This window comes from Nasonia vitripennis, chromosome 2 (genome assembly GCF_009193385.2).
Source record: "Nasonia vitripennis strain AsymCx chromosome 2, Nvit_psr_1.1, whole genome shotgun sequence".
NCBI classification, from domain to species: domain Eukaryota; kingdom Metazoa; phylum Arthropoda; class Insecta; order Hymenoptera; family Pteromalidae; genus Nasonia; species Nasonia vitripennis.
Genome location: NC_045758.1, coordinates 26,110,452 through 26,123,869, shown reverse-complemented (window position 1 = coordinate 26,123,869; position 13,418 = coordinate 26,110,452). Strand labels below are relative to the sequence as shown.

The 13,418-nt window shown below is 44.1% G+C and overlaps 1 protein-coding gene across 38 annotated transcripts in view; it reads left to right on the top strand.

Moving 5' to 3' along the window:
• The window catches only part of LOC100121536 (arrest), a 296,681-nt gene that overhangs the window by 275,896 nt on the left and 7,367 nt on the right, over positions 1 to 13,418 (top strand). For 16 of the 38 annotated variants that reach the window (XM_032596765.1, XM_032596764.1, XM_031924661.2 and 13 more), the window contains 10 exons: positions 3,911 to 4,113; positions 6,980 to 7,111; positions 7,699 to 8,005; positions 8,968 to 9,060; positions 9,515 to 9,556; positions 10,020 to 10,049; positions 11,146 to 11,268; positions 11,414 to 11,461; positions 12,030 to 12,263; positions 12,384 to 12,537. In XM_032596765.1, coding sequence (XP_032452656.1) covers positions 3,911 to 4,113; positions 6,980 to 7,111; positions 7,699 to 8,005; positions 8,968 to 9,060; positions 9,515 to 9,556; positions 10,020 to 10,049; positions 11,146 to 11,268; positions 11,414 to 11,461; positions 12,030 to 12,263; positions 12,384 to 12,508 — 1,337 coding nt within the window. In that variant the 3' untranslated portion in view covers positions 12,509 to 12,537. The remainder of the gene's footprint in view (positions 1 to 3,910; positions 4,114 to 6,979; positions 7,112 to 7,698; positions 8,006 to 8,967; positions 9,061 to 9,514; positions 9,557 to 10,019; positions 10,050 to 11,145; positions 11,269 to 11,413; positions 11,462 to 12,029; positions 12,264 to 12,383; positions 12,538 to 13,418) is intronic. The other 22 variants (XM_032596774.1, XM_032596773.1, XM_032596768.1 and 19 more) reach the window with 18 other exon arrangements.

Genomic DNA, 13,418 nt, shown 5'->3' with positions numbered 1-13,418 from the left:
ACTCACAAACAAACAATGCGTGCCCGACGGCGAACAGAACTGAAGCTCATTTTCCACGCCAGCTAAATCACGCGATAATCGGCGTATAATAGGCTTCCCTCAACCCGAGTAGCCGAGGCGGCGGTCTAAAAATAATACGGACAGCCATCCGTCATTACGGAAAATCGTCACGGTAATGGTTCTCGCGAGCTCTCTCGTCCTGTGCGCACGCCGCAGAGAGAATTTGTGTCACACTCGCTCTTTTTTTCGCTCGACCCAAAAATACACTCTCTGCCGTACCTCACTGGGTCTCTCCGGCGCTGTTGTTCCAACGTACACAGCCGGCTAACCTTGAATCTGGAAACGTCTGCGTATGCCGAGAAAATGTTCTCTACATAAGTACTCTCAAAGCTCCGCCGACGATTTTTCCTCTTGAGCGCAACGCACTAAGCGACACGACGCTTAGTCCGCACTTAACACCCGGCAATTATCATCGCTCGTCGTCGCGGCGACTCGGCGCTAGCTAATAATCTCGTTCTGCAAACGCGCGCGTAACTAATTCTCGCGAGACGCGCAACGCACGTAACCCCTTTCATCTCCTTCCGCGGCTGGAACCCACATACAGCCAGCGCGCAGAGTACACAAGCACGTGCGTCTGCATACGCACAAGCCGCTAAATCACTCGAGCTTGCAGCGGCAGCCGCCTAGCAGGAATAAATCAAAGGACGGCGCAGTGAAACTTGGGGAAAACTCGCGGCGGCGGCAACTTATCTTCGTCCGCGCGCGAGAGCGTGAGTTTTGACAAGTAAAAATGCTTTCAACGATGAACCGCACGGGGGATGATTTTGGTTATCAGCAAGACGCTCGCGCGCTCTATATACTCCGGGAAATTCGAGAAGGTAAGCGAAGGAGAGAGAGAGAGAGAGTGTGTGTGTGTGTGTGTGTGTGTGTGTGTGTAGGGAGGAGAGTAGCTTAAGAAAGTAAAGCACATCGAACTGTTTGCCCGAGGAGGAAAAGTGCATCGAACTCTGCCGAGCAGTCTGCCGACGTTTACCTTAAATCTTTCTCTCTCACTGTGTGTTTTCCCACTTTTTCCCTCTCATTCGATCCGTCAATTTCGCCTCTTTCGGTACATTAGTGCCGGGAAAACATTGCCAGTCGCGGCGGAAAATGCTCCGCGGCGGTCGTGACGCTGTAAGATTCGCGGAGAAATGTAAAAGGAATGGCTCTCTCTCTCTCTCTCTCTCTCTCTCTCTCTCCCCGTGCGAGCATTAAAACAACATTTGAGATGTTCCGTATTCAAAAATAAATTCAGCCTTTCTCTCCACTCGCTTATAGACGTATAACAATGATTTCTCTCCGAATTGCACGTCGACGGCATAATAAATTCCCTCTTCCCTCCCCCATGGATAATTAATCAATCCCTTGAATTTTTCGCCCTGCAGCAGTGGCAGCAGCAACTCTCTCTCTCTCTCTCTCTCTCTCTCTCTCTCTCTCTCTCTCTCTCTCTCTCTCTCTCTCTCTCACTCCATCCGCGCACATATTTTTTCCATATCGAACGGCGCTCGATACCCTCCTCGCTATGGAAATTGAAAAGCGCGAATCGCCGAGTAAATTTATACATGCCCCGTCGAAGGGTTGCAATGCTCTCTCTCTCTCTCTCTCTCTCTCTCTCTCTCTCTCTCTCTCTCTCTCTCTCTCTCTCTCTCTCTCTCTCTCTCTCTCTCTCTCTCTCTCTCTCTCTCTCTCTCTCTCTCTCTCTCTCTCTCTCTCTCTCTCTCTCTCTCTCTCTCTCTCTCTATTTCTGGCGCATCGACGAGCGACCGGCGCCGGCGGGACTCGAGTGAAAATTTTTTCAGTCACGTCTGATTCTCGGAGAAATCCGATCTGCTCGCTCGCGGCCAGACTCTATATACGTACTGTCCGACAGGGGCTTCCGGTAGGGTAGGAAATTAATTAAACCAATAGCCACGAACGGGGCTTCCTCTATACTATACCGTATACATATAACGCGTGTACGAACCCTCGCGATTCCATCTCGTAACGCAGAGTTTTGTATTACCTATACACACCGCTATGCACCAACTCTTTTTCTGAAAGGCTCAGCAGGTTATCCTGTTGCGCCGCCGAGGAGGGTGGTGGAACGAAGAATTTCCACGGCGTTATCATATCGTGTTATATTATTACTATACAAGAGCTATCCGCACACCGTGCCGCCGAAGTATTTCAGGTGCTCCGACCGCTAAATTCTTCTTACACTAGACTTCTTTTATTTTTCATTAGCCGGCGAGTTAATGAATTTACGAGAGGAATGCAGCAGCGGCGGCGGCTGCCTCGGCTTTCTTTTATTTTCCCCTAGATTTTTCATTCGGTCTCAGCTCTCACGGCGCGTCTAATCAAATTAGCGCGCGCTGCATAAACCCTCCCTCCAGTTTTTCTTCCGCGTGTGCAGCTCACAGCTCCTCTTCCTTCGCGTCTTCCAGACGGTCCTCTCCTCTCTTCTGCAGCTCTTTTTCTTCTCTGCCTCTTCCTCGCAGCAGCAGCAGCAGCAGCATTATGTGCGGAAGATGAGAATTTACATAAGCTGCTTTGCGCGACGTGGACTTTTTTTTTCTTTTTTTTCTACCTCCGAGGCCTAAACAAATATTGGCCGACCTCATCCTCCTTCCACCACTTCCTTCGAATGCGCGAGCTCTTTACTCTCTGTGTGGAGAGACCAGAGAGTCGAGCAGCGCTCCGAGAATGATCTTGCGGAAGAATCTCGCGGTCTGGAATTTCCGGAGCGTGTACACCTTATAAGTATACTACTCTCGAAAATTCTGACCTGTTTTCGTTCGAAAAAAAAAATTGCATGCTATTTGCGCAACGTCGAGGAGTATTCGAATGCAGTCAGCGTCGTGTGTATCGAGAAGCGCTTTCTTTTTACGAAACGACGCCATACGACGAGGACGGGGGAAAGAGAACGAAATTAAGAGTCGCCGTGCTATCGTGACCGGGGGAATGATGCGCCGGCGGGTCATAAATCACGCAACATGCACTCGACACGCGCGCTAATCTACGCCGCTGGTGCGGATACGAGTGCTGTTGCCATATGTTCTACACATATTGAAACGCGGGCAGCGAGCCAACTCGCCCTTATGACCAATCAGCCCTGCTCTTGCGCTTTTGGCTTTATGCGCGCTGATATCTCAGTATGAGACTCGGCGTAGTCGTTATTAGTTTTGTGATTTGTATGAATACGTGAAAGGGGTGTAATGTATGATTAAAAACGATGCTGCCGCCTATGTCTAGCATTTATCGTATATCAGTATTTTAGAATAAACTATATTTAGCTATTTAAATAGCGTAAAAACACGCACCCAAAAAAAACGCTAAAAAATTAAAGAAGCTACAAACGGTGTCCCCTTCCCTCACTTATTACCCAGCCGTGTCGAAAATATATTCGCGCAATAAAAGATCTTTTGATGTCAACAATTAAAAACAACTCTCACCCACACGCCAACTCTCAAATAAGCTCCTCGGCAAAATCGCTTCTCATAAACAACTCGACGGGCAGCGATAACTCACGAAAAGATTTCCATTTAAAAGCCGACATTTTTTCAGCTCCACTAGAAAAAAAAAAGAAACACAAAAACATTGCACAATGAATAGCTAGTCCCCCGAGAGCCGCTGCGGCAGCTCCGAGTTTACGTAACGTCGCGCACATCCAGAATAATGACAAAGTATTAGCCTGCGCGCAGAGCCATAGCCTCTCTCTCTCTCTCTCTCTCTCTCTCTCTCTCTCTCTCTCTCTCTCTCTCTCTCTCTCTCTCTCTCTCTCTCTCTCTCATACACTCTTCCCTAATGTGTACGAGCGTTGCGTTGCGCAACACGTATAAATCGAGAGAGATAAATTCGCTAATGTGCTTCTCTGTCCGTTGTATATTTGCAGACCGCAAGCTGTTCGTCGGCATGTTGTCGAAAAAATTCACGGAGAACGACGTGAGGAACATGTTCGACGTCTACGGGGAAATCGAGGAGTGCTCGGTGCTCCGGGAGAACGGCCAGAGCAAAGGCTGCGCCTTCGTCACCTTCGCAAGTAAGCAGTCGGCTGTGCTCGCCATCAAGGCCCTTCACCACTCGCAGACGATGGAGGTGAGTACTTATGTCTATATACAGCGCATTATACACTCGCATCGGATGGGAAAATCGCTACCTTGGTTCGATCGCGCGATCGAAAGGCTTCCGAAGAGCCGCTAGTGTATAGTAATAATCCTTCTGTTATGAGAGCGAATCAATCTGCTTCTCACGCGCGTTATCAATCGGCCAGAGCTACGAGCAGGATATAATACCGAATAGACATTATGTAGGTCAGGTGTATCTTTGAATAAACGTGTATCCTCCGAGAGCGCGCGTAGAGCTAACAACTTTACGCACACAGCGCATAGCGTAACGCAATAATTTATCAATAATTAATTAGTAATTTGCATCGACGTCACGGAGAGAGCCGAATAGAATAACGCGCTGCAATTTCCCTCCGTACATTAGCTAATGACTTTTTGTCCGTTTTAAACGGGCCGGCACTGCTGCTGCTGCGGACTAATTAGATATCGATAACCAAATTATCGGAAAATCTGTTGAACTGAATATACCACCGGGATAAGCCCAGCTTGCGCATACACTTGTAGCTATCATGCAACCAACAACAACAGCGAATCATCGTATACAGGAACGCGGAATAAAAAAAACCAATCGAGAGCCACTATACGCTATGTGTGTATAAAGTACAAACCGCGAGTCTTGGGCCTCCGATTCAATAAAGCCTCTCGCAATTTTGCAGCCGCAGGAGAGTCGATCGAAATTTTCTCTCGAGTCGCGCGAACGCAGATCCATTAAAGGCTTCTCGTGCACGAGCACACCGGATATACGTATAGCTATGGCGTGCCGCTTATATTATACGAGTATATACGAGCGTGCGCCATCGGCATACGAAAAACGATCCTCGACGACGACGACGGGAGAAATTTATTGTTCATCGACGCGCGGCGGACGGGTATAGCGGTGACAACCAGCAGGCGAGTCGAGCGGCCTCCGGAAGCTCTTAAAGCCCGGCTCTATGTTTGCCTAATCGAAAAGAAGAGGAGTGGTTATAGATTCTTATACACAGGATTTTCGGCTTTCTCGGTGATTCGATCTCTGATGGCTTTGTGAATTTTACATTACTCCGATCGAGAATCGAACTTTCTTTAATTTCGCAAATAAATGTTCGCACATCAGCAAAGCCATCGAACTTTCAGCACGCTTTGAAAAGGTCGTCGCCGAAAAGTGCCAGCGGTTCGTGCCCGCTCGCAATCGAAGCCCCTCACATCACCTAATGTCAGCTGATTTCTTTCTCATCCCCGGAGCAGCAGCGGCAATGCCTGCAGTTACACGCCCGGTAGGCATTGGCTCGATGCCACCTCGCATCGCGTTTCGCTCTAACGCCGCGGCTAGTCACCTTTCCCTCTGCAGCAGCAGCAGCAGAAACGATACTGATTTAACTCGTCCGTCCACTACTTTTATTTTGCGCACACAGCCGACCGAGGAGTTAATCTCGGCGCTCGTACCTTTGCTCTCGCTTGAAAAATATAATTAAGCGTAGACTCGCACGGGGATTAGACCCGACCAGCTTTGGCAATTAGGCCTTTAATGCCTTATTGGCAGGTTACAAATGTCGCCGGATTATGCGTCGTCCGTGAAGAGTCATCAGATGCAATTAGCAGAGCGTCGCGGATTCCCACTATCCGCGAGCGCCGACAAAAGAATTCCATCGGACACAGCAAGCGCGAGCAACAAAAAAAGGGAAACAATACTTTCCCTCCGAAACGACAAAGGAATACGCGCGCTCGTCGCGCAGCCGGCTTCCAATATCGCGTTTCGATTTCAATTAAAAAAAAGTTTCATCAATCAGGGGAGACAAGAGCCAGCACCGCCGCCGCCGCCGCCGCCCCCGTTGCAGTAGCTGCAAACGAAACGTCATAAAAGTGGAAACGCCCCGGCTGTTTTTGCCCTGTCTCTCTCTCTCTCGCTGCTGCAGCGGTGGTAGCAGTAGCGCTGCAAGATTAAACTCGACTAGAGCAACTCGGCTATTCCATTTCATCGCGTGCAGTAGTGATGAGAAGCGCCTGCAGAGAGTAGTCTCCAAAGAAAAGCTCCGGGCACATGCAAACTCGCGCGCGCGCGCGCGCGAGAGAGAGAGAGCGAGAGAGAGAGAGAGAGAAGACGCGCAGACGAAAAGCTCAGAGCTCGCATTCAGAGCTCTCTTTTAATGGGCCGCGACGTGTATCGCGTGTCGCGAAAAATGAGCGGGAGCTAATCGAGACCGAAGGCATCAAGTTCAGGGCTAGAAGCCTGTTTCTATCCGCGTGTTATTTGCATTGCCCAGAGCTTGAGCTACGTCGTCGCAATTCCATTTTAATATCATGAATATTTCCGGCCGCGAGTTCCTTGAACTTGCGACTCTCGAGCATTCTCGCCTCTCTGGCTTACTGCTGCCTCCTCTGCTCTCTGTTTTTCGTCGCGGACGGTTAACTGGCGCGATTGCATTTTCGATCGAGCGCGAGCTCGCGGGCTTACTTATTTTGCCTCGGGAATATCAACTCCGCGCCGAAAAGTCCGTAGTAGGAGCAGCAGCAGCAGACTTCTTGAATAAATTGCGCTCATGAATTCGCAAGTGTGGAGAGAGGCGGCTGATGAGGGGAGAGCCAAACGAATTAATATTTATACAGATTCACTTTTTCTTCACGAAATTTTCTCTCTTTCGCCTACACGTGTAAGTGGGATGGGCCCTTGGTACATGCGCGTATACCTATTGCCTCATCCCGAGCGTAGTGAATAAAAATTGCGCTTAAATAAATTTCCGCGCGTACGGGAGTAAAAGTTTTACAGTTCGCTGCTCTGTATACTCGCGGTACGCGGTCCAACGGCGTATGAAATGTTTGGCTTTATGAGTTGGTTATTTTTTTACTTTCTTGTATTGAAGGGATGCTCGTCGCCGCTGGTTGTAAAATTCGCGGACACGCAGAAGGATAAGGACCAGAAGAGGCTGCAGCAGATGCAGGCGAACCTTTGGAACATCGCCGGGGTTAACATGACTCCCCATTACCTCACAACGGTAAGATAGGAGGGGTGCGATCGGGTACTGTTATGCCTCGTGTGATGATATTAGCTATTCTGTTTCTTCTTTGATACTCAACTATGTGTGTGGATGAAGTTCCTGTACGTGTTGAAAATAGCCGCAGTGTATGCGATAAAAATTTTTATTTTATAATTTTTATAATTTTTTTAATCATACGCAAAGTTGAAATTCGCATTTCAAATATTAAATTCGTTTCATATCGCGTTTCCAATTTTCGTATAATTATTTTTTATCTTACTGTTTACAGAGTAGAATTATCTTTTTGAGTATAATTATTAAATTCATTTCATTTCGCGCTTCCAATTATAATGTTCGCATTTCGTGTAATTCGGCATGCATGCAAATAAAAGTACATTTAAAATAAATGCGAATAACGATAAATTGTAACGCAATACACTCCACTTTTAGTACAAAATATTTTACGCAATCATTTGCAACGTATTATTAATACCATTAATATGAGTTTAATATAATTTTGGAGTTCATTTCAGAATTAAATTCAATTAATGTACTCATTCAATTAAAAAGAATCCAACACATCATCCGTCAATCTTTCTCCACAGAACGAAAGCGCGCCGCCGGCGATAGCACCGGCTGCGACGTCGCTACAGCTCTTGCAACAATTGCAAGCAACGTCAGGCGCAGCGGCAGCGACGCCGGTCACGGCAAACCCGGCGGCAGCCGCCTCGCCAAACGCCCTTACGAGCGTCCAGCACCAGCTGCTGCTGCAGCAACACCTCGGGCTAAGCGCAGTCGCGCCTACGGCGGCGACGCAACCGCCGGCGGTGCCCGCCGCCCCCGAGATTAGCCCGGCGAACCTTCAGAGCTTAGCTACCCTCGCCTCCCTCGGCAGCTCGGCCGGTGAGTATGGTCAGTGTCGCACAAGTGCTTTTTATTATTATTTTTCCATTATTGTTTAAGTCGATTTGTTTGGCGAAGCCCTAAGCACCTTTTAGAATTTTAAGTTTTTTTTTTTTTTTGAAAAGTCGACACGATCAATGTTGAAAGATTTATTAAACACGCGCAAACGCACGTTCGTTGCTTCAACTGAATCTTCTTCCTGTTAGCTTGCTGTATAGACGCACTTCTTATGCATGAAATTCAAAGTGCGCGTACCGCTTATAGAAGGCTATCGTAAAAAAATTTAATAAAGAGCCCATTTCTCCCATAACTCCTACGTATTATTTGTATTCAGCTGATTATCAAGCAGAAGAGAATATGGAAGTACCTCCAGCACAGGCGTATATATTATGCCGACTCCACTATCCGCGTAATAAGCCGCCCACCGGCACTTGTAGTTCTCCTTTAATAAAAGAGAGACAATTAGTTACTCGGGCAAAAAAAAACTATCTGCACGTAGATTGAAAATCGGGACGGGCCGGCGCGCAGCCGTTGTGCAGCCAATATTGGCCGTTTACAACCCGCAATATCGACTCCCCAGATAAATGTCTCGCTCAGCTCACTCGCTCTGCCAATTTTGCCTTTTATTTAATTGGTTTTTATGATAACTGCAACTTGCTGGAAGAATGCTGACTACTGCTCGCGCGATATAACCTTAATCGCGGATAAGTTTGAAATGTAGAGCTTTTGTGTCGATATGTAGAACGAATATTACTAGTATAACGATTTGATGAAAATTTCCGATGGCAAGAAATGGTGTATATTCGCGGTTTCATCAGGTTTCGATTCACGATTATCAGGTGCATCTTATTCTGTTATTTTTGTTATATGTTAAGCTGATGTTCCAAATTGTTTTCGCATATATGTTCTCACAGTAGGTCAAACCTTCGTTTGAAATCAACTGGCCAAGTAAAGTTTGTTTTTAATTTTAGCGAACGCCGGTGTGTCGCCGATAAGTATGCAGAACCTCGTCACTCTTGCCGCTATGACGGGTGGCACTAACAACCTTCAAGTGTCTCCAAACAGTAAGTGAAACAAAAATTGCAATTTAGCTTTGGTGCAAACCTTGTAACGTGTAATTTATGCAGAAGAACATTTGAAGCAATATTTAAGTATAATTAGTAATTATTTCTTTTGCCTCTACTAACAAAACGTGTGACGCTAATAAGCAATTGTGCAGTAATTTGTAAAGCATGTTCTATTTGCCGCAGATAATTTACTCGCATTTAAATCATAAAATGGTATTTTTAATCATAACTAAAATACTTCAAGTACTTAATTTATCTGTTGTATGACTAACGTTTTTTAAAACGCGTATTTTCTCTTGTACGATTAATAGCTGAAGCGCGGCGTAATGAAAAAAATTAACGAGCTAGATTCGCGTCAGAAGAGAAAAAGAGAGAGAGCTTATCTTTTTCACTTCAGTTTTTCCTCATTACGAAGTACACGTTAATACAGCGAAACAAATGTGTGTTCTAGCGCTAAGCGGATTGGCCAACTCGACAGCAGGTATGTCGCTATGTACGTGTCATTGCCTGGTATAGTATTAACCATTACTAAATTTAACATTTTTAAAAGAGTATTTAAAACAAGTAATTATAAGCTCGACTCAACCTTCACTTCCCTCGCAGTAATACTTTGCATCCCGTCGCGAGATCATTAATCACCGCGGGTGGAAAACTTCAAATTCTTATTGGGTTTTTCACCGGGTCCTCGTTCATTTTTTTTTCGCTCTACACACACCCCCCGGAACGTAAATAATAATGATGGATGATCGTCGTGCGTGCTGCACTCGCGAGTTACGCCGCTCGTATACTTTCCCAAAGTTAAAAATACCCCCGGGGAATCGCTTGAGAATTTAATGAGCCCGAGAACAGAGAGATAGAGACGCAAACTCAGATGAAAATTTTGAAAGACAGCAATTTAACAAACAACTTTTGTTCTTTCTTCTATTGCCTGTCACGACACACGCACATACGTGTAGCTGCCCTACTCGGAAAGACAGGAAACGCAGGTGAGATTGTCGTGTGTTTTAAACGACACGTCGCATCTTGTTGTCATTGTAGTTTTGCTATAATAATTTTTTTTTTGTTTCGTAAATATACACCTGTCCAGCTATTTCAATGCGGCCTCCTTTTTGTTATCAACGTAATTTTATATCTATATAATGAGTATGTAACATTTAGCAAACGTTGGATTGGTAGTATGCGTATACGTTTGCTATGGTGAATGCGTGCGATTATTGGACCGTTTTCATGCTATGGATACACTTTCGATCGCGGGTTTTCATATTCTGCATTTATTGGATTTTGACTGTTCAATCGAATCATGCATACATTTTCACCTCCCATGTTTATTTTTACTCGTCGCCTGCGCAGTGTGTACAAAGTTTAACCCTGCACTAATCGATATACATAACCATTTAACCGTCGACATGATGGCGCTTGCACTTATTTCTCTCCTATAAATATATTGATGGCCTGTATAAATTTACTCGTCTCTGCAGCTTGAACGAAGCGTCGATGAGCATGCGACGTCGAGCGATCGATCTATTTTTTCTTCTTTTATTTTAGCTTTTCCCGTATTGATTGTGTATATATATTTTTGTGAAAGCGCTTATATAATGATGGTTCCCTGCAGTTCAAATTATATTGTACGTCACTAGCTAACCCTATGCATAAAAGATGATGCAAATGAGTCTATGTATAAATTTCTCTTTGAAGGAGTCTGTGCGGAGAGCTGTATAACGATTATTTAAAGCGCGTAAAATAATTTCGCGCTCTAAACAACGTTCCTTTTTCTCGCCGGCTCGCTCGAAGCAGTTCATATTGTTATCACAGCGCTCATTAACATCCTCTTTTCTCTCATCCATTTTAAAAACTAATCCCTCCCATTCAAACTGACTATCTCCATATTATACCTTATGTAACTTATAGACTTTTAATCAACGATGTATTATTTACGACTTACAAATCATGTAATGGTATGGCGCATGCAATGTTGGCCGAGCATCACTTGTATCTTCAGATTATTGCATCGATATTTATATATAATCACAGTGGCAATTTGTATATTTTTCAAAACTAAAGAAATTGCGATCAATGTTACAGGGTCGACCGGAGGAAGCTTGAGTCCTGTCACGTCGCTGGCGCTTAACTCCTTGACTGGGGCGCCTCTGACTGGACTCCAGGAATCGCTCAGTAACGCCTACTCGAGCTTGCAGCAGTACGCAGGTATGTCAACGAGCTTAATTTTATCAGAGCATTGAACCTTCTCAATTACGGGCAAAATCCGATTAATTAGAGATGTTAGAGAGTTGACGAATAAAATATGTGCGATAGAAATTTTCTAACATAAAATCTGTATGCGATTCTTAAGCTCTCATTGGAAAGACTACAGTCACTGTGGAAAAGAAAGAATTGCACAGTAAGTAAAGCGCCTTGGAATGAGCTTACGCAATAAGTAAAAGTCTCGTAAAATTGTTGTATACTTGTTTCATTTTCTTACACCTGTTGTTGCTAGCAGGTTTATATTCGTTATCACTTTGAGAAATTGTCATAGTTTTTATTATTACACTTGTTTATGCACTTTAAAAGTGTAGTATAATATTGTCTCTACCTTTGCGCTGTTTTAATATGTTCTATTGTATAGCAGTAGAATTAGCTTGGAATACTTTATTATTTAAGAATAAACTTTTTTAGTACTTAATCTTACTTGTAAAAACGAAATTTTATGAACGCTCTTTAAATCAATGAAAACTGTGCGATATGCAGAGTGAGTTATTTCTGCCACATGGTCACATAATGATCACAATCAAAGTTTAAAAAGTAAAAAATATGAAATTTTGTAGTTTATTAATTTTAGCTTTAATTATGTTTTCACCATATAATTTCGATGTATTTGATATAGATACAAGTTTCGTTTCTCTTGCGTCCGTAGAAGTGCCCAAGTGTTACATTCTGAGCGAATTTCTAAGCTGTGTATCTGTTTTTAGGGTTCCCTACGTTCGCAACAACGGCAGCGACGGCAGTTCAGGCCACGCCGACCTTTAATGATTTTCGATTACTGTCAAAGCAAATCGAGGGTCCTGAGGGCTGCAACCTCTTCATTTACCACCTACCGCACACCTACACGGACACGGATCTCATAGCCATGTTCATGCCCTTCGGCAACGTTCTCTCGGCCAAGGTCTTTATCGACAAGGAGACGAAAAAGAGCAAGTGCTTCGGTGAGTTGAAGTTGCCGAAATTGTATCGTTATATCGACTGTTAAGAAATTTCGATATAAATACTATTAATACTAAGGTATTATTAATACAGTTAGCAATAATGGTATATTCGTATTTTAGGCTTCGTATCGTACGACAAACCGTCGAGCGCACAAAAGGCTATTCAGATGATGCACGGCTTCCAGATTGGCACGAAACGATTGAAAGTCCAACTGAAGAAGTCAAAGGATGCCAAGCCTTACTAGCCCGATGTCGACGATTCCCCTATTAGTAGGTAGATACTAAAATCAAACAAAACAAAAAAAAACATTAAAAACGGGCATTTTTGCAACTTAAAAACGAAGCTGATGTTCAAGTCTTCCAGGAGCCTTGAACATGTCGTTTCGACGCACGAGTCTAGTCTTCAAGTATATGTTCAAGCGTGAAAATTTAATGCGGTCGCTTTTTGACCGAGTCTAAAGTATTATTATTAGAGGACAAAGTTTTATTTTATTTTTCATGGTTTTCAAGACTATAAAGCTCTCTCATAGCTAGTCAATTTTTTGAGTATTCTTAGTAATACGGACTTTTAACAAAACAGCCACAATGCTGCCAATTATACATGTATATACTATCTTTATAAGCGTAACTGTGATATTTTCAGAATGCTCTATAATTCGCGTATTCTTGATCGAAAAATGATAAACTTATACAAGCCGGTATTTCTTTCTTGATCATATTATTTACGAGGCCATGTTGCATTTACGTATATCGAAGAGCATTCATCTGTAATTCTCGAAAGAGGAAAAGTATTTAATATTACGATTGAAAACTATAGCTTAAACGCGAAATTTCGTGATACTATGATTCTGAGTACCGTTACCATTCTTGTTTTTCGCCACCAACGCCGCCAACTAGTGTCCGTCTACCTGTTATTATTGGACAACGGAATAATCTCTATTTCATCCGTCTACACAATTCGTTTTATCGCTCCTTTATTTAGTAGTCACGCGAATATTTTCCACCTCCGCTTTCATACCGGAACAAGATCCTTTCACACCGACACGTCGAGACAAAATGTATATATATCTCTCTATCTCTTTTCATGTAAACCTGCATACAAGCGACTATCTGCAGCGCCCGGCCGAGTTTTATCTCGAATTCGTTTCTTTTTTT